The sequence below is a fragment of the Ictidomys tridecemlineatus genome, chromosome 15 (genome assembly GCF_052094955.1).
Source record: "Ictidomys tridecemlineatus isolate mIctTri1 chromosome 15, mIctTri1.hap1, whole genome shotgun sequence".
In the NCBI taxonomy this organism is placed as follows: Eukaryota; Metazoa; Chordata; class Mammalia; order Rodentia; family Sciuridae; genus Ictidomys; species Ictidomys tridecemlineatus.
This window is the reverse complement of record NC_135491.1, coordinates 14,430,325-14,455,337: the sequence shown is the minus strand read 5'-3', so window position 1 is coordinate 14,455,337 and position 25,013 is coordinate 14,430,325. Positions and strand designations below refer to the sequence as shown.

The following is a 25,013-nucleotide window of genomic DNA, read 5'->3' as shown; positions in this document are numbered from 1 at the left end:
GAATCTGATAAATCAGAAAGATGAGAGGCACCAGCTGGGGGAAGACCTGGTAATGGGATATTCTAAATGAACCATTATTAACGTGCAAAGAAAGGACTGCCACAGGGTGGGGAAATTTATCACAGGTAGTTCTTGAGACCTTGCTATGTCCAGGCTCTGTGCTGCAGAGTGGAGACAGAGTAGTGAAGACTGGCATAGTGTTCGCTTCCCTCGTGGCTCTGAAGTATAGGGAATTTGGGACAGAGTTGCAGCCTTTGACAGAACACTTTTTGGTAATATCAAAGACTCCTTCCTGCAGGGAAGGTGAGGGAGATGAGGACATGCCTGAGTTCAGATCTGGTTAAAAGGGTCAAGTAGGATTGGATTAGAAGGGTTTGTTTTGTTTTTAAAGCAAGACGGTGACATGATCTTTTTTTTTTTTTAATTTAAGTTTCTTAGGTGGACACATTATGTTTAGTTTACATTTATGTGTGCTGAGGATTGAACCCAGTGCCTCGTGCATGCTAGGTGAGCACTCTACCACTGAGCCACAACCCCAGCCCCCCCCCACACACTTTTTAAAGAAAAATCACCTTGGATTTTGTGAGGAGAACAAGGGCAAGGATAGAAGCAGGAAGGTGAGTTAAGAAGCACTCCATTTGTCCAGATGAAGGAATGGCTACTTGAAAGTGGTGGTGGTAAAGATGAAGAGAACCCAGTGTGTTTTGGGGCATATAGAAGATAGGATTTGATGAGATCAGAGAAAGGAATATAGGATAGAAAGTTAATGTCTCACAGCTCTATCGAGGGTAGGTATTGTGAGGCCCTGAGTTCGAGCTTCAGCATCACATGAAAATAAATAAAGGTATTATATCCAACTGCAACCTAAAAAATAAAATATTTTTTAAAAACAAAAAGATAGGTGTTGTGATTAAACCTATTTTATAGATAAGAAAGGTGGAATCACTTGCCTGAAGTTATGCAGATAGTAAGTGGTAGAGTTATATTTCCAGCCCAGCAGTCTAGTTCCAGAGCCACTTGGATTTCAGGAAAGAAAAGGACATGCTTAGCTGATATTAAAAGGAACTAGGGGCTGGGGATGTGGCTCAGTGGTAGAGTGCACACCTAGCATGCATGAGGCACTGGGTTCCATCCTCAGCACCACAAAAAAATAAAAAAGATATTGTGTCCACCTAAAACTAAAAAGTAAATATTAAAGAAAAGGAACTGGGTTTGGGCCATGGCACACACCTGTAATCCCAGCAGCTCCGGAGGCTGAGATAGGAGGATCGAGTTCAAAGCCAGCCTCAGCAATGATGAGGTGCTAAGCAACTCAGTGAGACCCTGTCTCTAAATAAAATACAAAATAGGGCTGGGGATGTGGCTCAGTGGCTAAATGCTCCTGAGTTCAATCCCTAGTACCCACCCTCCCTCCCTACCCCCCCAAAAAAGAAAAAGGAACTGGTTCTGGGGTTGTAGCTTAGTGGTAGAGTGCTTCCCTCACATGTGGGAGGTCCTGGTTTGAACCTCAGCATCACATAAAAATAAATAAATAAAATAAAGGTATTGTGTCCATCTACAACTAAAAGATAAAGGAACTATCAAGATTTGATGACTGCATCTTCAGGAAGAGGAAACTGTCGAAGATGACTCAAAAATCCTGAGTTGTCCACAGAGAGGTGATGGTTGATCTACAGGAGTTGATTACATTCCTAAACGGGAAAATACAAATGTACAAAATGAATAAAAGGGTAGACTTTTTTTTTTTTTTTTTTTAAAGGGGAAGGTTCAACAGATATAAAAACGGAAAGAGGAACACCAGCTTCTTCTCTATTCCAGGGTTTCCTGGAGCTCCCCATGTTTTGCTAATCTTCCAGAGGCCCTTTTCTCTCTTCCTCTCCTTCCTTCCCCAGGACCATTCATAGGTTGAGGCAATAGTGTGTGTGTGTGTAATGTACATATGTGAGGAGTTTCTGGAAATAATTGGTTCCTTCAAGAGAGGTGTTAGGCTCCTTTGACTTCTGCCATTATATTCTCAGGATGGTGATTTAACCTCAAGGTAACTAGCTTGTTACCTTACTTATGAAATAGGTATTCCTCAAAAGCCCATAGAAGAGCTAGGAATGGGCAGGAAGGCTAATAGAAGCCTTTATTTACCCAGAGATGGCATTAAAGGGTATACCCATAGGCCCAACTTTCTAGGCATGGAAGAGGTTTTATAGACTGCTACAGTGTTTTGGTCACAGGAGTAGGAACTCTGAAACAAAGCTATTTGACCCTTGAAAAATCTCAGCTTAGCTATGCATACAGTCATGGGTACATGACATTCTTTGTTTGTGCCTCAGTTTCTCTTATCTGTAAGATAAGGATGCTCATACATTTTGTGTGTGTGTGTGTGTGTGGATTTTGTTTGTGGATTTTTTGTTTGTTTGTTTTTTGAGACAGTCTGGCTGTGTTGCCATGGCTGTCATCTGATTTGTGATTCTCTTGCCTTAGCTTTGTGAGTAGCTAGGATAAGGTCACAGTATCCTACTCAGCTTGTTTGTTTGTTTGTTTTTGATACTAGGGATTGAATCTAGGGATGCTTTACCACTGAGCTACATTCCTGGCCCTTTTTATTGTTTTTTGTTGTTGTTGTTGTTGTTGTTGTTGTTGTTTTTAAGACATTCTCACTAAACTGCTGAGCATTCTCACAAAGTTGCTGAGGCTGTCCTCAAACTTGCCATCCTCCTGCCTCAGCCTCTTGAGTTGCTGGGATTATAGGCATGAGCCACCCAGCTGCTCACATATATTTTTAGAATAGATTTTTTTTAGGATCAGTGAGCTCATCCTTGGAGAACTGTTAGCTTGGGGGCCTGGCACATGACAATCTATGATGTGTGAAAACATGCTCAGTATCATGCTAGGTATTTTTATATACATTGTTTCACTTAATTCTTATAAGAAGCTTCAGTAAGGAAGAAACTGAGTTACTTGCCAAAGGTCAACACAGCAAGTAAGTATCAATCAGCAGGAGAGCCAGGACTGGAGCTAGGTCCTGTTTCTGAATGAAAGGAGCTGACTTCCAGAGACATACATTTTCTGTTTGTGGACTCCTTCCTGGTTTGGGACCGGGGAGGAAGCCCGAAGGACAGTTTTCTCTGGAACCTCTTAGCTTTTTGTTAGTTCCATTCTCACCTCCAACAACAGTAGGTACTTCCCAAGAAGGTTACTTGGTCCAAATATATCATAAAGACTGCAGTATTACAGGCTGCTGAGAGATTTGCCATAGAGGTTTTCCTGTTCTGTCTTTCCTCAAAAACAGGGAGTCATTTTCAGTTGTATGAGGACAGAGACCCCAGAGCAGTGCTGAATTTTGTTTTGTATGGAAGTGACCAAGTTCAGTTTTAAGGAACAGAAACCAAACTCAACTGTCCTAAGCCAAGAAGAAATGTATTGATCTATGAAACTGAAGAGTCTGGGTCACTAGTTTGAGGCTAGGTAGATGTAGGTCTTCAAATGTTGTGATTAGGTCTCTCTGTTTCTCCCCTAATTTCTTGAATGCTTTTATCTGAGTTAGCTTCATTTGAAAGCAAGAATCCACTAGCGGTAGCAGAGTGGCAGCCAGTAATTGAGAACTTATTTTCTCCACTTATTTCAGCAAGAATCCAAGGAGGATGCTTTAGCCAGTGTCCACTTGTAGAACCAAGAAAGACATTATTTTTCCAAGAGGAACTCACAATGGTGGGAACAGGAAATGGAAATGATATTTGGCAGGCAGAGAAAGGTGGTACTATGGTGAGATGTCTTATAATAATTGATGCTGCTGCCTTATCCATGTCCTCTTGTCTCACTGTAGCCAAGCACCTGGGAGAGAGATGGCTGAAGACCTCTAGTTCTTCAGTGGAAGAATCTCAACCAGTCTTCCTTTTCAGTCACCAAACACAAACACCAAACACAAGGCACCCTTCTGTCCTGAAAACATAGGGAACACTAGGGGTGATTTATTTTTATTTTTATTTTTTTTGACAGTGCAATCTTAAAAGTGACTGTTTGCCTGAAGCCCCCAGTATTTACTGCAGATTGTCAGCGCCCTCCTCCGTCACTAGATCCTCTCCACCAGTCATGTTCCCTGAGCAATGGGTGACTTAAAAGTTATAAACGAGACAGTCTTATCCTAATTTGTGTCCATGTGTTCAAGGATCACAGGCCACAGGTTTTGTTAATTCTGTGTAGTAGTTCACAGTTGCTGTTTTAATTTGAATTCGTTTCCAACATTTAAAACTAAGGGAATTTTCTTTTAAAAGCCAGATTTCAGCTCTTCTTTTAAATAATCTTAAGACCCAATGGTACTGGACCCACATTCCCACATGGCAGCAGTTGATCAGAGCTGAATAGTGACATCTCCCTTTAGACAGGGTGTGTACTTTCCAACTCACCTTAGTTCCTGTTGGCCTGCTTTATTCAAAGCCTGGCCGGTCAGCATCCTATTTGAGACCCCATTCTGTCCCAAAACTTTGCTGGAAGAAACTGGATTAATGTTTAGTCAGCTGCTTATTTGAGGGATGCAGTGCTATAGCTTAGGAAAAAGTAACAACCCAGTAAAAGAATCTATGGGAAAGGAAAGAGTATGCACAGCTTGGTCTGTTTGTGGATTTGGTCATCTTTTTGCTGTAAGTGCTGTTGGCATATCAAACCTCCCGTCACAAATGTACCCTTTGAAATAGTAACATGTCCTTCTATCATTCTGAGTTGCCACCCAGTGAAGGAATCCCTCCCACTCCCAAGGGATGTTCATCCAGCCTCCGTTTGACCACTTCAGCAGCCAGGGAGCTTATTACCTCCTCACATGGCAGCCAGTTCCATTCTTGGACAGATATATTATTTTAAAATTCTTCCTTATGTTGAAGCAGCTGTTGCCTCCTTGGGACTGAAAGCCACAAAATGCTGGAACTGGGAAGGAAAACTGATTTTTTTAGGCATGTGAGCTGTCACTCATCTACCCAGCATCCCGGGCAAACATTGATAATTAATCCCAGTGCTCTTTCTTACTAATCCAGGAAGTAGAATGCAGGGTTTTTTTTTTTTCTTAAATTCTTTTAAAATGACAAAAATAGTGAAAAAGTACAAAATTGCATAAAGAGAGTGTTTTATCATTCCTGTCTCATCAGAGTAACCAATCTTAGCCTAGTGTGTATTCTTCTACACATTTCTCTGTACACATGCAAATAGATATTAGTATACAAGGGGCTTTGTGTATGACTTTTTTCTTTATAAACAAAAATAGCATCTTATTGTACATACATCTATGGACATCCCTCCAAGTTACAGATCAAATACTAGATATAGATTTATTTTTGTATTTTTTAATGTATTGTTTGTTTTGAGGTACTGGGGATTGAACCCAGAGTTCTCTACCACTGAGCTATATCTCCAGCCCTTTTTATTTTGAGAAAGGGCCTCACCAAATTGTTCAGGCAGGCCTCAAACTTGCAATCTTCCTGCCTCAGCCTCTAATAATTGGGATTACAGGCATGGACCACCAGTCCTTGCTCAAGCATTTTGTTTTTTACTTTTTTGCAGCAATAGGGATTGAACCCAGGGACAGTCCACCACTAAGCTACATCCCTAGCCCTTTTTATTTTTTTATTTCAAGACAGGGTTTTATTAAGTTTCTGAGGCTGGCCTCAAATTGGTGATCCTCCTGCCTCAGCCTCCCAATCTGCTAGGATTACAAGTATGTGCTACCATGCCTGGTTCAAGTGTGTTTTTAAATAATGCATAGTGTGCGATCTGTCCCAGGTTATTTATTTATTGTGGTGCTAGGGATTGAATTCAGGAGCATTGTACCTTTGAGCTATATCCCCAACTTCTTTTTTTATTTGTTTATTGTATTTTGTGACAAGGTCTTGCTAAGTTGCCGAAGCTAGCCCCAAGCTTGGGATCAGTCCTTCTGCCTCAAGCCTTCCAAATCACTGGGATTACAGGCAACCACAGTTTATTACTCATTCCCCATTGATGTCTTATTTTCTTCGTTTCTTTGGGATCCTTCCTCTCATAGTGCTCCAAGCAGCTACTACCAATCAGTTGGAGTTTGCCTGTGAGGTAAAACCTATTTGTCATGTCTGACCTAGGTCAGCCTCTTATCTCACACATTCCAGAGAAAAAAAGCAGATGTAATTTCAAAATCAAAGTGAATCTGAGGCTGGAGAAGGACTAGAACTAAATTTTCTTGACTTTAAACATTTCCCATATCTCGTGTTGCCTGTCACTTAGAGCTATCTATCTACCCTGGTAGATGGCTCTTTTTTCTAGAGTAAAAGACCAGATATGTCTTGTCTTCTGTATGCCATGTCTTCAGATATTCAAAGTTAGTATTACAAGTTCCCCCAAGTCTTCTCTTTCCCCACAGGGAACTTAGTATCTTTAAACTTTTCCTATTAGGACAAGATTTCTAAATCCCTTGAAACAACCTATTGTAGTTCCAGCCTAAGAGAGAAATTTGGGTACTTCTTGCTCCAGAGTTTCTGAGTTTTGAATCTCCCCTCCCCCTCAGGTTGGACCATCCAATGGACCATTTCTTCTACCATCTTTTCCTTCAGGGCTGTAAAAATCCCACTGTGGCTTCCCCACTCATTTTTTTCATATATTCATTTATTTATTTAACAAATATCAAACATCTGTGTGTCAAGTAACATTCTAGGATCTGACTGTCCGTATAGCTTGCATTTTGGTGGGAAGAAAGAAACAACATAAATCAGGAGGTATTTGAGTTATATAAAAGAAATAAAACAATACAAAATAGTCACCAGGGAAAATCTCCTTAGATTGGATCGTTAGAGAAGCTGTCTCAGGAAATGACAGAATGAACGGAGACCTGAGTAACAAATAGGAGCTACGGGAAGAGAAGTGCAGTGAACAAGAAGGAACTTGGTACAGGATGAAGTTGGAAAGGCCACAGGAGTCCTCGGGAGGGCCTTTTTGCATTTAGTTTAAGTGCAATGGGAAGCCACTGGAGAATTGTAAGCCAGGGAGGCAACTTCTTATTTTGCCTTTAAAAAGATTTGAGAAGGCTTTTTAACTTGGAGCAAGGTTTCATCTTCTCACACCTTTTTCTGCTTCTTATATTAGAGGTATTGACAGCTATGCTAGTTTGCTCTGTTTGGGGGTTCTGCAGGGGATCTGTGAGGCAAGTGAGTTGTTAACAGCCAGATGTACTTCACAGCTCTCCTCAGCAAAGACGGAACTTCGTGGAGATGGGAGTAGCTCCCTAAGACCTGCGCCCAACAGGTTCAGTGGGTCTTTATGTAGAGTTCTCAGTTCAGGGAAACTCTGTCCTTTGGCAGCCAGAGGATTATGGAGCTGAATGTGGTTTGGGGATCGTGCCAAGGACTTTGGTTACAAGAGAGACAGATGGGGGAGATATTGATTGGAGACCTGGAGCTCAAGTCAACTTAGAAAAAGGGTTCAGAGGGGTTGAGGTTGTGGCTTAGTGGTAGTGCGCTTGCCTAGCATGCATGAGGCATGGGATTTGATTCTCAGCACCACATACAAATAAATTTTAAAAATAAATAAAGGTCCATCAACAACTAAAAAAATGTAGAAAGAAAAAGGCTTCAGAATGAGTGTCCAGAAATCATCAACTGAAAGGTAGGCCTGTTGGTTGCCCAGATGAAACAACCTCTGTGTAGTTCCTGCCTAAGAGAGAAATTTGGATACTTTCTGTTTGGGAGTCTTTGAATTTTGATTTCTCCTTTTCCTCTCTGGTTGGTGTATTCTTGGCTCTCAGGGGTTTGGATGACAGGCTGTGGTTCTAGAAGTCAAGAGGACTTTCCAACCTAGAGAACTTGAGTCTGAAGCAAACTTCAGAGGAATGAAGAAGAAGAGTTCTGGGAGGAATTTACCTTGTAGAGAGATAGGTAGTATCTTAGAGATCAGATATGTATATTTTCCAGAGTAGGAAAGCTGGGTTGAAGAGGGTGAGATTTCCTCAGCCTGTTGATAATCTTTGAAAAAGACTGTTCTTGCTCATGTCCAAGGGCTGACTTGTACCCAGCCAGTTAGGGACTAAATAGCTGTCTATATTCCTGAGATCTCCACTGGGGTCACCACCCCATGTTCACCCTTGACCAAGTCTTGTAAGTTTTGGTTTAAAGTAATTATGGAGCCCTTAGGGTCCTTCTAGCATGTGAGTAGTCACTGGTTCCAGCTCTCAGAGGGAAGGAGTCAATGAGCAGCAAGGTTAGGAGATGTGCTCAGAGTCCCTTCTTTGTCATGTTCCATTAATTCAGATCTTTTCCGATAATGTGAAGCCTGTCTTATTTTCCTTTTCTGAAAAATCTTCCCAACTTACTTTCTGCTTTAACTCCACCTTCTTTGGCCCTCTGGCAACCCGGTATGAGGGGTAGCATCTTCTCCTTAGTGTGTGTGTGTGGGGGGGGAGGTCTGTGAGTGCCAGTGCCTTTTCTCTGGACCTAGAGATTGATAGGAAGTTGGTTTAGTATCTGAAGTTGGCTTCATCTTTTTTCTTTGAACAAGTACTCTGAAAGAGGAAGGCATGAGGCTCTGTACCTCCTCAGCCCACACTCTCCTGGACAGCTTTGGCCCCTTCGCTCTCTCTGATCCCTTTGCTTCCTTTTCCAGGAGCCTGGAGAGGCGTGGCTGGACCAAGACCTCCCCCCATGTGAGCAGGCCCCCTCCTCCCCTAACCACCCATTGCCACCACGCCAGGGAACGTCCTCAAGCCCTGGCCCTCAGGGGAGAGCTAACAGGAGCCCAGAGCCGAGACCATGTGACGGCGCTGGCCCTTGCCACCGCCGTCCCCCCCACCCTGGCCCCAGGCCTGGCACCATGATGTTCCGAGACCAGGTGGGCATCCTCGCTGGCTGGTTCAAGGGCTGGAATGAGTGTGAGCAGACAGTGGCCCTGTTGTCGCTTCTGAAGCGGGTCACCCGTACCCAAGCTCGCTTCCTGCAGCTCTGCCTGGAGCACTCGCTGGCGGACTGCAATGACATCCACCTGCTGGAGTCGGAGGCCAACAGTGCTGGTGAGTCTCTGCCCCTAGAGATGGGAGTGAATTAGGAGGGTGACCTGGAATGGATGTCAGATGCCCAAGAAGGCCAGTCTGTAATGGTGCTAAGAAATTTGTGTTCTGTGCTTTTGGGAGTTGGGAAGTCCCTGTCCTCCCAAGCCTTCATCTTGGCTCTCCTGGGGCTTTTTTGCCAGATATCCTCAGGGTAGAATGGGAGACTCCCAATGGGGTGGCAAACCCCTAACCGAGAAAGGATCGTGTAGGTTTGCTTGTGTGGGCAGCTGAAAGGAACAGACTAAAGTTATTACCTATGAAAAGAGGGATAGAAAGTGAGCAATAAAAATTTATTTTTCAAGCTCCAGGACATCAAGCTGGGTATGATGGCACCTATAATCCCAGTGGCTCCAGAGACTGAGGCGGGAGGTTCACAAGCTAGAGGCCAGCCTGGGAAACTTAGCAAGACCTTGTCTCAAAATAATAAGAGCTAGGGATGTTGCCTAGTGATAGAGGGTTCAATCGCCAGTTCCCCCTTCCTCAAAACAACAACAACTCTGAGAGGGAATTTTAGAACTCTTCCAGAATTCATAAGTCATCTACACTATTTTTTTATCCCCAAGGGTAAGTTGGACTTAAGACATAAATAGCTTCAAGAGAGTTTGGAATTTAGATATAGTTCTGTATTTCCAGTCCTTAAGCATCCTGGAGAGAGGCACTCCATGTCTTAAAAGGTTGGCATTGGGATAAGTGAGCCAGGCTTCTCTAGAACCTGTCCCTAGGCCCCCAGTCATAGATAGGAGTAAGGCCAGAGAACAACCTCAAGTACCACTGCTAAAGCCTTTCTGACCTTCTGGGCCTCCAAAGGGCTGAAGAGAGAGCTGCTGACACCACTGACCAGTGAGAGATGGAGGCCGGAGAAGAGGGAAGGCAGTGGATACCCAAAAGTTAGCTAGGAAGGGGACGGGGGCTCCATGCAGTTTGTCCTAATTAGTCATCCTCACTCATCCCACCTTCTTCACAATCATAGTTGACATTGAACCCTTACAAGCTAAGTACTCTTTTTTTTTTTTTTTTGAGTATACATCAAGGAGGTACCATTTTTAAATTTATTTAGAGCAAAGTAATATAATTTATTTTTGAAACAGAAAGGAAGCAAAGGTCCCACAAGGGAGGGGTCTTGAGAAGGTTGTCCCCAAGTACCCTTTACTTTCTATTTATTAACTTGGAAAGCAGTGTTCTCTGGTGGCTCTCAATTCTCATTGTCTAGGTTTAAATTACAGTTTTCACTTGCCATGTAACCAAGTAATTTAACCTCTCCATGCCTCAATTCTGTCATCTTAAAGTCAAAATTATACTTATATTGACCTTTTAGAATACTTTTGAGGAGTCAGTGAGTAACACGTGTAGAGCTCTTAGAACAGTGGCTGGCATGTGGTAAACACGCAGTGACTGTCAGCTGTTGTTTTTATTGTCAGTAATTCAGTTGGTCCTCACAACCAGTCTTGTAGGTACTATTATTATCCCATGTTTAAAGGTGAGGAAACCAGCATGGGCTTCTAATATTGGAGTTTGGAGAGCCACAGAGCTGCCTGGCCTTCCTTGGTTCCCCAGGCCCACCCATCTTAGCAATAGTCAGCTTTCTTTGTTTTCTTTCTTTTCTTTTTCTTTCTTTCTTTCTTTTTTAAAAGATATATATATTTTTAGTTATGGATAGACATAATACCTTTATTTATTCATTTTTATGTGGTGCTGTGCATCAAACCCAGTTCCTCACACTGCTAAGCAAGTGCTCTACCACTTAGCACCAGTCCCAGCCCAGTGAGCTTTATTTTTTATTGCATTTTTATGTGTAAGTCACAGAAGTGCAGTGGTTATAGGGGAAGGCAGTTACTTAGCCCAGGAGCCATATCAGCCTAATTCCCAGACTGGCAGACAGAACAGCAAGAACCCAGCTCAGCTGCAGCAGGCACAAGACTCAGCCTCCCTACTAGGGAGGGTTCCCCTCTTTAGCACTAGGGGCAGGAGTTTGTGTTAAGACCCTGTTGTCAGCATGGGGGCGTTTTGGGGACAGGCTAGTGTCTTATGCAGCTTTGTCACATAACCTTCTACCACTGCATCCATGAAGGCAGTTAAATAATTTTTGGGTACCAGTTTTGTCTGCGTGTCAGAACCGCTGGTGGTGCTTATTGTTATTGATATATTCAAGAGCATTTTCAGTCTTTGTTTTTGTTTTTAGAACTTGTAGTAAAAATCAAACCATGCAGAAGGTGAAAAGTGAGGTCTCCTTTTCAGACTCCCATGTTCCCACCTTCTTGTGTTATGTTTTATGAGATGGATTCTGTGCATATATAGCTACAAACTTATTCTCCTTCTTGCTTTAAGGTGTTTTAAGGGCTGGGACAGAGCGCTTGCCTAGCATATGTGATGCACCAGGTTCAATCCTCAGCACCATATAAAAAGAGACAAATAAAATAAAGGCAGTCTGTCCATCTACAACTACAAAAAAAAGAGATTTTTTTTAAAAAGTTGTTTAAACAAATATAGCCAGATATGTGTATTAACCAGTTTGCTTTGTTCACTTATCAAAATAATTTCATACCATTCCATATTCAGCACATACTTATATGCCTTGTTATTAATGGCTTGCCAGGGCTGAGAACTGCTGGGCAATAAATTGAATGACAAGTACATGAATCAAGGCCTTTCTCTATATACCCATATCAGGTGGCAAGAATTTTGTTTTGTTTTATCTTTATTTTGTTTGTTTATTTTTATGTGGTGCTGAGGATTGAACCCAGTGCCTCACATGAGCAAGGCAAGTGCTCTGCCACTGAGCCACAATCCCTGCCCAATAAGAATTTTTATAACAAGCTGATACTTACATGGTTAAGGGAGTAATGAAAACCTACAGGAGGGAAGAGAGGGAAAGGAAAGAAATTACCTGTGATCGTTTCTCTATCAAATCAAGCTCTACTCCAATCTTGATGTGCTCACTGACTGGTTTGCTTGCTTCTTTCCTTCCTGCATTAAAATATTAAGAACTGTTATTCTGGAGCTGAGGTTATAGCTCAGTGGTAGAGTGCTTGTCTCGCATGTGGAAGGCGCTGGGTTTGATCCTCAGCACCACATAAAATAAAGGTGTTTTGTCTGTCTATAACTAAAAAAAAAAAATTTTAAAAAAGGGCTGTTAATCTAAAAGAAGGTTTTGGGGCCCCCAAAGAAAGTAGTATGTTTGGCTGCAGTTCTGCCTACCTTATTACGAAGAAAGGGAGAAAGCCCAACAGGATGGGAGTAGAGCGTGACTTGAGAGAGAAGTGATCACAGGTAAATTCTGTTGGGCTTTGAATGGAATGCCTCTGCCTAATAGACATGAGGGCTCCAAGACTAATACAGCAGTCTCCTTCCTCACTCCTGCCCTCAAATAGAATCCCCTACCCCTTTCACCTTATTTGTCTCTTGGGAGAAATTGCTCCTCCCTTATTTCTTTTCCTCTGTTCATTATTGGCCTTTCCATTCACTTGGGTTTTCCAACTTGCACTATCATCAGAATCCCCCAGAATGGGCAGTAACTTAAAATTCAGATTCCTGGCCCCTCACTGTCCCCCCAGACCCACTAAAGGAGCACCCTGAGAGAATGGTTGTGGGGAAAAATACCCAAATTTTTCTGATGAGCAGTCACTATGGGAGATGATGCCCTGCTGGGTGATTGAACTTGTTATGAAGCATAACACATCAAAGTTCTAGATCCAGCTCTACCATTAACTCATACTGCTCTTGAGTCTGAGGATCCTTATCTAGTCAATGAAGGGGTGGTTCTAAGTTCTTTTGAGGTACATCTTTAGGCTCGGAAAAAAAGTGTCAAAGTTGACAGAACATAGACAAGCATACTACTTTCTTTGGGAGCCAGCACATTCTAGAGCAATAGTTCACTTTTTTTTAACATTTATTTTTTAGTTATAAGTGGACACAATATCTTTATTTTTATGTAGTGCTGAGGATCAAACCCAGTGCCTCATGCATGCTAGGTGAGCACTCTACCACTGAGCTACAACCCAGCCCTAGAGCAATATTAATATTTAATGCAGACTGGAGATATAGCTGAGTAATAGAGCACTCATCTAGCATGTGCAAGGCCCTGGATTCAGTCCACAGCACTGTCCCCTGCCAAATTTTACTGGATGGACCCTCGCTTTCTCAGAGAAGTGTACACATACCCCACTAACCAAATTCTGAGTTAATTTGGCCCACCAGTCCCCAATTAAGAGCTGCCCATTACAGGGACTGAAGTCCTTTCGTAGCTCTTCAGCTCCCTTCAGAGCAGGAGGCCTGAAGAATGAGGTGTAGATCCCTTGCTTTTTTCCGGATTTTGTCTCTGTCCCACCTGATGAACCTACCTCTTCCTTTAGTTCTCCAGGGAGTCCCTGGGTTTGGATCAGAGTTGCCTACACGCCTATCTCGTCCACAGATAGGGCAGGGAACACAGAGAAACCAACCTAAGAAAGTGTCCCAGTCCTGGCTTCAGGTCACAGTCCCCCAGAAACTTCCTAAAAATAATGTGAGACATAGGTCCTGCCCTTAGAGATTTAAAGCTCCCTAGGTGACTCGTGTGTGACCCAATGGAGAACGATTTGACACTTGCTGATGCTGATTCTAGGTGAGCCTAAGAATGTGGTAAGGAATGTGACCTGTTGAAAGTTGGGGTGGGGGGTACAGCCTAGGCTGTCCCCCTGGGGACAAGGAGGATATATGGAAGTCATCTATCTCCAGCACCCCACACTGGTTTCATAGAAACAGGACCTGAGGCAATATTCAAGAAAGTAATACTCCAGAGCTCTGGAAGAGGGGGAAGGACCCAGGTGTCCCCTCATCATCATCCTTGTTCCTTCTCCTGTATTCCCTTCTGTTTGGAACTACAACAGTAATCTTGGCACTCTCCTTTCCCTGATGCTGCCTTAGACTAGAAGGGAAGTCTCATGGACAGGAGGATGGTGGAGAATGGGGGCCAGGGGAGCTGAATTTCCCCTTCCGTCCTAATTCTATAGCATCCTGGGCTACATTTCCTGCCTTCCCACCTCATCTCTTCTGAGTCAGTTCCCAAATCCAGCAGGTTTAAGCTCCTCCTCCTTGGCTCCTTGGGTCTGGGTGGGGAAACTGAGGTCAGGAGGGGCCATGATAAGTGAGTCACCAGACTGGCTCAGTCCTGATGCCTCCACCCTCCCCTTTCAGACTCTACTGACATAGTTCATCAAACAAAAATGTGAGCCCCTTGGCCCTCCCTCATATCTTTGTGAGCTAGGGTGATGTTTGGAGCCAAACCCTAGCCCCTCTGACTGGTGCCTGAGGCTTTCAAAATGGTTGCGACAGCCCAGCACATAAAAATGGTTTGGCTCTTACGGCAGTTCTCAAAAGATATATTTGGCTCCTGTGATTTGCCAGGACCCAGGGTTATGACCTACTTAGCTCTGGTCACCTGGCCAGACCTGCCCTGTGGCCGCCGTGCCAAGGCAAGCACTCATACACAGCCTCCCTCGCTCTCTCTCCATGCCTGTGGAGTCCAGATTTGCAGCTTGGTGAAAAGCAGCTCTTGGCGTCATGGCATTCCCCAGCCCCCTCCCCCATCCACCCACCTCCAGAATTTCATCACTGCTTGTTGTGCCTCTAGCTCCAAGGAACCAGAGATCTGTCTGTTTTTGGTAAATAACTGTATGAAATTCCTCATCCCTATTGGGAATCTTAAGGGGGAGTCCCAGATGTGCTTTCCTAAATGAACTTCTCCCCCAGCCCTGAAACGGCATGGTTCTAGATCTTCAACCAGGAGCAGTGATAGTAATAGTCAAATGTACTGAGCATCACACATGCCAGGTGCTTTGCATGATTTGTTTCCTTCGTTTTATAACCAAGTGACAAGGGCTTTTTTGAGGGGTAGGCAGTACCGGGGATTGAACTCAGGGGCACTTGACCTCTAAGCCTCATGCCCAGCCCTGTTTTGTATTTTATTTGGAGACAGAGTCTCACTGAGTTGCTTAACACCTTGCTTTTGCTGAGGCTGGCCTTGAACTTTCGATCCTCTAACTCGGCCTCCTAAACTGCTGGGATTACAACTGTTGGCATAATGCTACTGTGCCTGGCAACAAGGGCTTTTATAAACCCCATTTGACAAAAGAGACCAAGGCTCAGAGAGGTAAAAGGACTGGCTCACAGTGGTGTTGACTTAGGTCTTGGAGTTATAGCTGGATTTTGAACCCAGACACGTTTGCCTTTTGAATATGTTTTTTCATTCAGTATGCTCTGCTAGGTAACATGAGGTTGGGGGAGCCTAGCTAGGGGATATTATACGCATGGAAATATCATACCTTCCCCGGACCATCTGGGTTCAATTGGGCAGGTATTCATTGGGCCCCTGATGTGCCTGTACTTGGGGCCAGACTTTTCTGATCTGGGCAGGAAACTAGAAGTTCCATCCCCACCCATCATCTGCAGCCTCAGCTGGGCTCACCCCAAGGGGCCTGAGGCTGCACAAATTCCTTGGACCAATTCCAGTACTCATTGATGCTTCCCAGTCATGGGAGGCCCGCCCTTACCACCACCACCACCACTCAGACACATGAACACACATTTCCTCAGGGTCAGCTTCCATTCGTCCAAAACCACTCTCCCCTTTCTGGGCAGTAGAACAAGGTCTTTCATTGAACCTAACCCTTAGGGCTGTTCTGTCACGTCCCCTGGCAGTACCAGAGGAGAAGCTGTGTCCCTTAGCCCTGGGGTCCTGGCAGTACTCTGGGGTGGGGGAGGGACTAGACAAGGCCTCTCTGTCCCAGATGCCTCTGGCTACCCTGTAAGGCCCAAACAACAGCAATTGAGAATGTCAGGGTAGGGATGAAGGGACTGTGCTGGTGGAGAAGGGAGAAAAACACCCATCACTGAGCCACATCCTGAGAGTTTACTATGGGCAGACTCTTTCAGATGCTTTATATGCATCACCTCCCTAAATCTTCTCAGTAGTCCTGTCATCCCTGTTTTACAGAGAGGAAGCATATTGTCCAGGCAACGTTGCTGCATGCTGCAATTGGGATGCAAATTCTTTACTTTGTCCCTATTATTATGCACTATATTTCTTATCCAGAATTGAAAACTTGCCAGGCGCAGTGGTACACACATGTAATCTCAGCAGTTCAGGAGGCTGAGGCACGAGAATCATGAGTTCAAAACCAGCCTCGGCAGCTTAGCAAGGCACTTAGCAACTCAGTGAGACCCTGTCTCTAAATAAAGAGCTGGGGATGTTGCTCAGTGGTTAAGCACCCCTGGGTTCAATCCTTAGTACCAAAATAAATAAATAAGAACCCAAAGCTAGGGACTATATCAGAGAAGGGTGGGTGCTAGAGAAGTTCATTATCATGTGACCCAGTGAGTGCCAGATTGAGGTGGGAGAGCAGGAAAGACTAGATTCCCTAACTTTAGGAATGCCTGTCCCATCTTGGAATGATCTTTAAATGTGGAGGTAGCCTGGGGAGACAGTCTTGTGGTCATGGGGAGCTGGTTCAAATAAAGATAGAGGGGATGCAATTTCCTAACTTTGAGTGGCAGTTACTGACGGGAATCTGGAAAGCCAGCCAGGGAAAGGAAGGGGAAGAAGGGAGAGTCTGCATCAGAGAAATAGGTTGTAGTGAAAATTCTTCTCAATTCCAGAGGCAGATAGACCTGGGTTCAGATCATGGTATTGTCACTCACTAGCTTTGTCACTTGGGGGAAGTGAATTCACCTTCCCAAATGTTATTTATCTGGAAGATGGGAATGCTAAAACAGGACAAAGGAGGGGATGAAAGCCAGTCATGCTGTTCATATAGTGGCTGGAACATGGCAAATGTTCAATAAATGTTATCCGTTGTTATTTTTAATGGTGGTAGTATTATTAATTCTGTTATTAATTTGGGGTAGTATTAATTTGAGTTGACTTTAAATGAATGAATGGATGAATTTCTGGGTACTTTAACAGGGTTTCTCTAGGAAACTTGGAGCAAAGAGGAGAGCCAGGCCAAGAAAATGAACGATTTACATAGCCAGGAATTGGGAATTGAGTGTTTCATTTTCCTGGGGTTACAGATTTAAATAGAATTAGAAGTTAATGGGAATTCCAGGCCACAGATTTCTAAGCAATTCATTAAGAAAGAGGGTTGCAGAAGCGACACTTTTCAAATTTCTACGCAAGGAACCAAGTATATATCCTGCATTATGGGCAGAAGAAAGAAGAGGCCTTTGGATTTTTTCTTCTCTCCATACTAGGTATTGAACCCAGGAGTGCTTTAACCACTGAGCTACTTCTCCAGCCCTTTATATTTTTTATTTTGAAACAGGGTCTTACTAAGATGACAAGACTGGCCTTGAACTTGCAATCCTCCTGCCTCAGACTCCTGAATTGCTGGGATTACAGGCGTAAGCCAAAGCACCTGGCAGTCCTTGGAATCTTAAGGCTTAAGAAACTTGCATTGAAAGACCCTTGGATGCCTACGTTTCCTTATGCATGCCTATTCCCAGCTTCTCTGTTTCCTAAGATAGAAGATTGGATTGTGCTTTTACAATCCATGTATTAAAAGGAAGGAGCCATTGTAAAGTATACTACCCATAATACTAATTGTGCTAGTTTTTCTGATGCTGTGACAAGGTGCCTGAGAAATCAACTTGGAGGAAAAAAATATTTATTTTGGCTCACAGTTTGAGAGGTTTTAGTTTATGGTTATCTGGCTCCATTATGTTATGGGCTTGTGATGAGGCAGAGTATCATGGCAGAGAGGACATGGTAGAGTAAAACTGCTTGCCCATGGTAGAGGGGAAGTGAGAGAGAGAAGGACCAGGGGCAAGATATACCCTTCCAGATTAGTTCCCAGTGATCTACGTTTTCCAACTAGACCCCACCTCCTGAAGTTCCCACCACCACCTAATAATGCCCTCCACTGTGAACCCCATCAGAGGTCAGAATTCTCATGACTTTAATCATTTCCCAGGAACCTTACCTCTGGACATTGCTGCATTGGGTACCAAGCCTTTAACCCATGAACCTTTAGGGGGACATTCCAGAATCAAATTATAACAATAGTAAATTAAAAAAAAAACAGCAAATATTTCCCAAGGACTTAGCTTATGCTGTGGTCTCAATTCCCAGCAGCCATGCCAGGCAGGAATAATTCTGAGTTCTCCTCTAAAGACAAAGCAGAGCTCAGGAAAGGGGCTGCTATTTCCCAAAGTTACATGGTTGATGAGCAGTGAAGTGACATGAGTCATATCTCTACCTGTTCATTTTCATTATCCACTCTTTGGGGGTCTTAGTTTTGTCCACTTAGCGCCAGCTTCTTTGCCTCCTTCCAGGATCTTACCATTAGCACATTTCTCATCATCCTGTGAATCATCATCTTGGCTACAGGTGTGAACCCAGTTGCCCAAGAGTGAGTTGGCCTTGATCCTTGAACACTATCTCTTCTTTCCAAGTATTGGTGTTCTTTGTCCTTTTTCAGCGTCATCTCCATCCTCTACTTTGTTTAGCTAATCACAGAGTAACAAGGTTTTTGAGGGGGACAGTCAGACCTGTAGTGGGTCCTTCCCAAAGTCTCCTTTATGCTGCCAGCCTGGGGCCTTATTCTTAGGGTGCTCCCTTCTGGGTGATGGGGAAATCTTGGCTCATTATTCAGATTCTCAGATATGAAATGAAAGGAGAGGTCAAGATGACCCTGGCACAGAGGAGTCAGGGGAGTCTTCCTGGAGGAGGATAGGTTTAGGCATTCTAAAAGACATCACATTGGTGCTCACTTTAGCAGAACTAAGCTAAAAATTGGAACAATACAGAAAATTAGTCTGAGACCCACTCAAGAGCAATCCCAAATTCTTGAAGTGTTCCATATTGTTTTATTTATTTATTTGTGTCATTAAAGAGAAGAAGAAGAGATAGAATTTGGGCAGAAGGAAAGAGGTGGCTACAGGCTAAAGCCTCAAATCTCAGCCTGATTGTGGAAGGTTGGATGAATGTAGGGTTTAGAGAGCCCCAGAGAAAATGGGAATATGTTCTAGCTGAGTCTTCATCTGGAGGAATAGATGGGGAGTGCCCTGGAAAATGAAGGTGATATTGGGCTATAAGTCTTGGTGCAGATTGCCATTGTAAAACTCCTGGTGAGGAACATGACATCCTAGTGAAGTTTAGGAAGATCAGTCAATCTGTATGTACGTGTGTGTGACTCAGTTACATGAGAGATAAGGTCAAGCATGAACAGAGAAAGGAGAGGAGGAGATTAGAACTGAGGGAATAGACAGTGGATTCTTGGGTTTGTAGTTGTTTCCACCCAGACTCTCCTGACATTTCCTCTTATCCCCTCTGTAGCCATCGTCAGCCAGTGGCAGCAGGAGTCCAAAGAGAAGGTGGTGTCCCTCCTGCTGTCCCACCTGCCTCTACTTCAACCAGGCAACACGGAGGCCAAGTCGGAGTACATGAGGCTACTGCAGAAAGTGCTGGCTTACTCGATTGAGAGCAATGCCTTCATCGAGGAGAGCCGCCAGCTGCTCTCCTATGCCCTCATCCACCCAGCCACCACACTGGAGGACCGCAATGCGCTGGCCCTCTGGCTGAGCCACCTGGAAGAGCGGCTGGCTAGTGGCTTCCGTACCCGGCCAGAACCCTCCTACCACTCACGCCAGGGCTCAGATGAGTGGGGGGGGACTGCAGAGCTGGGCCCTGGAGAGGCAGGGCCAGGCTGGCAGGACAAGCCACCCCGGGAAAATGGACATGTGCCCTTCCACCCATCCACCTCGGTGCCGCCAGCCATCAACAGTATTGGGAGCAATGCAAATACAGGTGAGGGGGTATTGCAGGAGGCCATGCCTGAAAATGGCCAGACTGGGCTCTCTTTACTCATTGTGTGGCCTTGGGAAACTCCCATAACTTCTCTGCGCCTCAGCTTTTTTAAGTAGTACAAAGGTTGGGAACTTGCACTCCCAGAGCCAAATTGGACCTACAGACATATTATTGAATCCACACTTTGGTTTTGTGTTTTTACGTAAATTTTAGTGTGGCTGGACATGGTGGTTCATGCCTACAATCCCAGTGACTTGGGAGGCTGAGGCAGGAAGATCATAGGTTCAAAGCCAGGCTCAGCAATTTAGCAAGACCCTGTTTTAGAATTTTTAAAAAAGAAAAATAATATGGGAATGTAGCTCAGAGGTAAAGCACCTTGGGTTCAATCCCCAGTCCTCAGTAAAAAAAAATAAAATTTGCTTAATTTATTAATTTAGTGATATTAGATTTTTCCCCTTAAAATCGAATTTCCAACTTCTCTTGAGAAGTCCAAAGATCTGGCAGCTCAAGGCCTGTATTCTCAGCAGCAGCAACAATAGGAGAGGAAACTGAATATCAGCCACCTGCTTTAAACTCTGCACATGTGCTGCAGCCTACCTCTGACTGACCCAAACCATCTTTGAGCATTTCTGGTACCTGGCCTCTGCCACCTTGAATTTGTGACCCCCCGTTAGAGGAGTAGACACCATCATCTAAGGTCCCTTCTAGCTCACTGGCTGCAGTGAGCTACCTTTAGCTTACGGTCTTGCTTACAGTCCTTCTTAGATATCTTTTGTGTTTGGTTTTTTTTGTTGTTGTTGTTGTTGTTTTTATCTTTTATTTTTTTTTTATATTTATTTTTTAGTTTTCTGCGGACATAACATCTTTGTTTGTATGTGGTGCTGAGGATCAAACCCAGGGCCGCACGCATGCCAGGCGAGTGCGCTACTGCTTGAGCCACATCCCCAGCCCCTGTTTGTTTGTTAATGTAATATATAACTCCCACTTGTGGTGGCACATGCCTGTAATCTCAGCTATTTGGGACACCAAGGTAGGAGGATTGCAATCTCAAGGCCATTTCAGCAACTTAGAAAGACCCTGTCTCAAAGTTTAAAATGTGGGAGATAGGAGCCAGGCATGATGGCATATGCCTGTAATCACAGTGACTTGGGAGGCTGAGGCAAAATCACAAATTTGAGGCCAGCCTCAGCAACTTAATGAGACCATGTCTCAAAAAATAAAAAGGGCTGCAGATGGGACTCAATGGTATAGTGCCTCTGGATTCAATCCCTAGGACTGCAAAAAATAAAACGGTGGTGACCCGGAGAGCACCCCGGGTTCACCCCAGTACCACACAAAAAGAGACATATTCCTGCTGCAAGGCATTAGTAATACTAGGTATTACTAGGTGACTGTGCTAGGTACTCTTTTTTTGCGTGTGTGTGCATAATTTTACACAGTACTGGGATTCATTGTGACATACTGGTACATGCACATAAAATAATTTGGTCAATTTTATTTCCTGGGCATTCTTTGAATAAACACTGTTTCAGATATGATCCCATTTAATCCTCATGACAGTCATATCATTAGTCCCATTCAACAGATGAGGACACTGGAACTCAAAAAAGCAAAGTCACATATTCAAGGTCGCACATAGAACAAATGGTGGAACTGGCCAAAGTTCACACCCAACCATTCTGATGCCAGAGCCAGCCTCTGATCACTGTGCTGTCCTGCCAACTAAGTGGGCTTGAAAGGCTTAATAAGCGCCCTGGAGGCTGGGTGAGCAGGGGGAGGTGGTTTGGCAGTGCCTTTTTGAAATGTTAGTCGAAATGAACAGGGTAAGAGAGGGTAGGGTGGTTTTTCCAAGTCATGGTGACATAGCATGACCCTAGTTGAGGCAAGGGGCCATGACTCAACCTCATGGTGGCCAGTCCCTTTCAGCAGGCACTGGTTAGAGCTGCTGTGGAATGTCACAAGTGTCAGCAGAGGGGGGATGAAGCCTGTAATCCCAGGAGTGTCCAGTTCTCTGGTACCATGTGCACATCAGTTACCCCCCGCCCAGGCTATTTTCCCCACAGTTAATGTCGATGTCTTGGTCAGCCTGCCTAGGAACTCATAACAACCTGGGAAGATAGAAAGATAGGAGGGCATTTCCAGGGGATTCTGGCAACCTGAGATGCCTTGGGCCTCCTTTTTCAGTCTTAGAGCACCATAGTTCCTGGATCCCTATTGGGAGAATATATTAATAATGATAATTCTGGTTTAAAAATGTTGGACGCTGCCAGGCACAGTAATGTATACCTGTAATCCCAGAGACTTGTGAGGCTGAGGCAGAAAGATGGTAAATTGCAAGCCAGCCTCAGCAACTTAGCAAGGCTGTAAGCAACTTTGCAAGACTTTGTCTTAAAATAAAAAGGACTGGTAGTAAAGCACCTCTGGGTTCAATCCCCCCACTGCAAAAAATAAATACAGTTTTATATACAGTTAACATATACACACACACACACACACACACACACACACACACACATACACACATACATACACACGCAAACATACACAACTGCTTGGAGCTGTTCTAAGAACTCTAGATCTGTAAACTCAGAAACTTGGCTGAGTCAGTGAAGTCACTTGCCCAAGATGGTATACCTAGAAATTAAATGTAGGCAATCTGGCTCCAGAGCTTATACTCTGAATTACTGTCTTATGTTTCCTTCACCTAGATGTGACCCTCTTGGAGATATATGCTCAGACCTTATAGGGAAGGGTCACCCATGCAGGATAACCTCTCCACATCTGTGCAGGTTTTTGGTTCTGTTTTTCCCTTTGGCAGTACTAAGGGTCAAACCTAGGACCTTGCACATGTTAGGCAAATGCTCAACCACTGAGCTACATCTCCATTCCCCACCTCCCCAGCAACTTTAGAGACTAGTGTTAGAATAGGGGCTTGAACCAAAAGAGAAAAGAATTGGGCATTCCACACAGAGGGCACAGCGTGAATCAAAGGCACAGAAGTGACAGAGGGGACAGCATATGGCAAGTACGGCTGTGATGAATTTACATGAGTAATAGCAGTAGTAGATACTTATGTTTACCAAGTGCCTATCATTGTGCTAAGGACTTTGTGTGGAAATGGAGGCAGAGGGGCGAATGAAGTGATCTGCCAAAAAGCACACAGTTCAAAAGTGGCAGAGCCAAGATTTGAACTTAGTTCTTAGGGCCACAGTCTTGCAGGGGGACAAGACCAAGCTTTTGGATTTCAGGCAGTTGCAGGAAACAGGAAACCATAAAAATATTTTTGAGTAGGAAGCAAGGATTGGCTTGGGAGGGCAGGCAGGGTGGGTTTGGGGCGCTGCCAAGGACAAACCAGGGTTTCTTGGAGAGTACGAGGCCCCGGATCTCTGGCCAGCATTCCTGTTTTTATAATTCTCATGCTGTGGCCAGCCTCCACCCCAATGCAGGGCCAAGCAGGGTTCCTTAGGAACTACATGTCATGCCAATCAGAATAATTTCCTGCCCTCTCAGCCTCGCCTGCCCTCTTGTTGGCTGAGAAGAGAGGAAGGAGGAGGCTAGAGACACCAAGACAGCCACAAAGGCCTCTATTGAGATTCTCCAACCTCCCAGGCCCAAAGTGTGCCGTTTTTCTTTAGAAGTCCCAAGTGGAGCAGAAACTAAGGCCAAAAGAGTCCGGAGACTTGGAGGAAACCCTAAGTAGAAGATCCCAGAGGTCTTTGTCAGGGACAGGTTGAGTTGGCCTTATGGGTTAGCCCGTGAACTGCCCACTCCCTCAGGTGACTTCCTGGCTATGAGCATCAGTATTGTCACAGATAGCGACAGAAGGTGCTTTGGGTCCTGCACAACCAGGTTGGCCCTCCTTCCTGGACTGGGTGTCAGTGGAACACTGGCAAGAACCCCAGCCTTTCCATTGAAAGCAAGGCCCCGGCTCCGTGTCTCTGCCTCTCAACTCCCTGTGGGAACTGGAGCAAAGGGCATGAGCTTCCTGGGCCTTGATGTCCTTACCTACCCAGGCTTTTTAGCTTTGTTTACTTTTCTTTTCCTCTCAGCTAACTTGGGAGGGACTTCAGAATTCCCTGTGTCAAGGGCATCTTGGTCCCCTTAACATCCTTTTATCCTTTATGAAACTATTGAAGCACTTCTGTGTGTCATGCCCTGTGCCTAATCCTGGGCTTGCAGAAATGATTGGGCCGGTCCCTGTCATCCACAACCCCCCAGTCCATTGCCTGGGGCTGGCTAGTGAGGAGAGCGGCAAACATCATCACCAGGCAGCTACAGAAAGGCTGCTTGTATGAAGTGTGGAGACAAAAGCAGCTGGTGGAGAAGGTGGGACAGCAGTGGCTGGGCAGTGGGAAAAGGCACATAGATATGTAGGAGAGCCTATGGGATCCCCTCCTGTTTTGGGAATAGTTAAAAATCACTGGTGTGGTGGTACACACCTGTAATCCCAGCATCTCAGGAGGCGGAAGCAGGAGGATTGCAAGTTCAAATCAGCCTCAACACCTTAGGCCCCAATTTAGTAAGACCCTCTCTCTAAATAATAGTTTAAAAGTGCTGGGAATGTGGCTCATGGTTAAGCAATCCTGGGTTCAATCCCCAGTACAACAAAAGTCAAGTGGTAGCTGGGTGCCATGATGCAGGCTTGTAATCCCAGCAATTTGAGAGGCTTAGGCAAGTTCAAGGCTAGACTGGGAACTTACTGAGACCCTGTCTCAAAATGAAAAAGGCTCTGGATATAGCTCAGTAGTAGAGCACCCTGACTTCAGTGCCCAGTAACAAAACAAAAAAAATGTTGGATCACCCTGTTTACCTCAGAAATAGGATGGACAAGAGAGTGTGAAATATCCTATGGAAGAGGCCCCTGGGTTTACCTTCAGCCACCAGACCTCATGGGTGGCCAGTTTGGGCTCAATACAGAGAAAAAACAGAGATGTGAGGCCCAGTGACATGACACGGAGCACATACTTTATCCATCTCTAAGTACTAATGAAGCAACTCTTCTGGGCTACGCCCCCACTATAATTGCTAAGGATAGAATGCTGTTTAAGAGAGGACAAGTCCCTGCTATCACAAGTCTTCTATTCCAGCCAAGTGATTCGGTAATAAGCAAGTAAACAAATAATTAGATAAGATCATTTCAGGTAGTGATAGGTGCTGCAAGAAGATAAGGCAGTAATTGGGATTAAGGGTTGG

The 25,013-nt window shown here is 44.5% G+C and overlaps 1 protein-coding gene across 3 annotated transcripts in view; it reads left to right on the top strand.

The window, feature by feature from the left end:
- Positions 1 to 25,013, top strand: part of Samd4b (sterile alpha motif domain containing 4B) — a 41,439-nt gene that overhangs the window by 5,509 nt on the left and 10,917 nt on the right. Inside the window, exons 2-3 of one of the 3 annotated variants that reach the window (XM_078032086.1) lie at positions 8,602 to 9,004; positions 19,350 to 19,820. In XM_078032086.1, coding sequence (XP_077888212.1) covers positions 8,809 to 9,004; positions 19,350 to 19,820 — 667 coding nt within the window. In that variant the 5' untranslated portion in view covers positions 8,602 to 8,808. The remainder of the gene's footprint in view (positions 1 to 8,601; positions 9,005 to 19,349; positions 19,821 to 25,013) is intronic. The other 2 variants (XM_078032088.1, XM_078032087.1) reach the window with 2 other exon arrangements.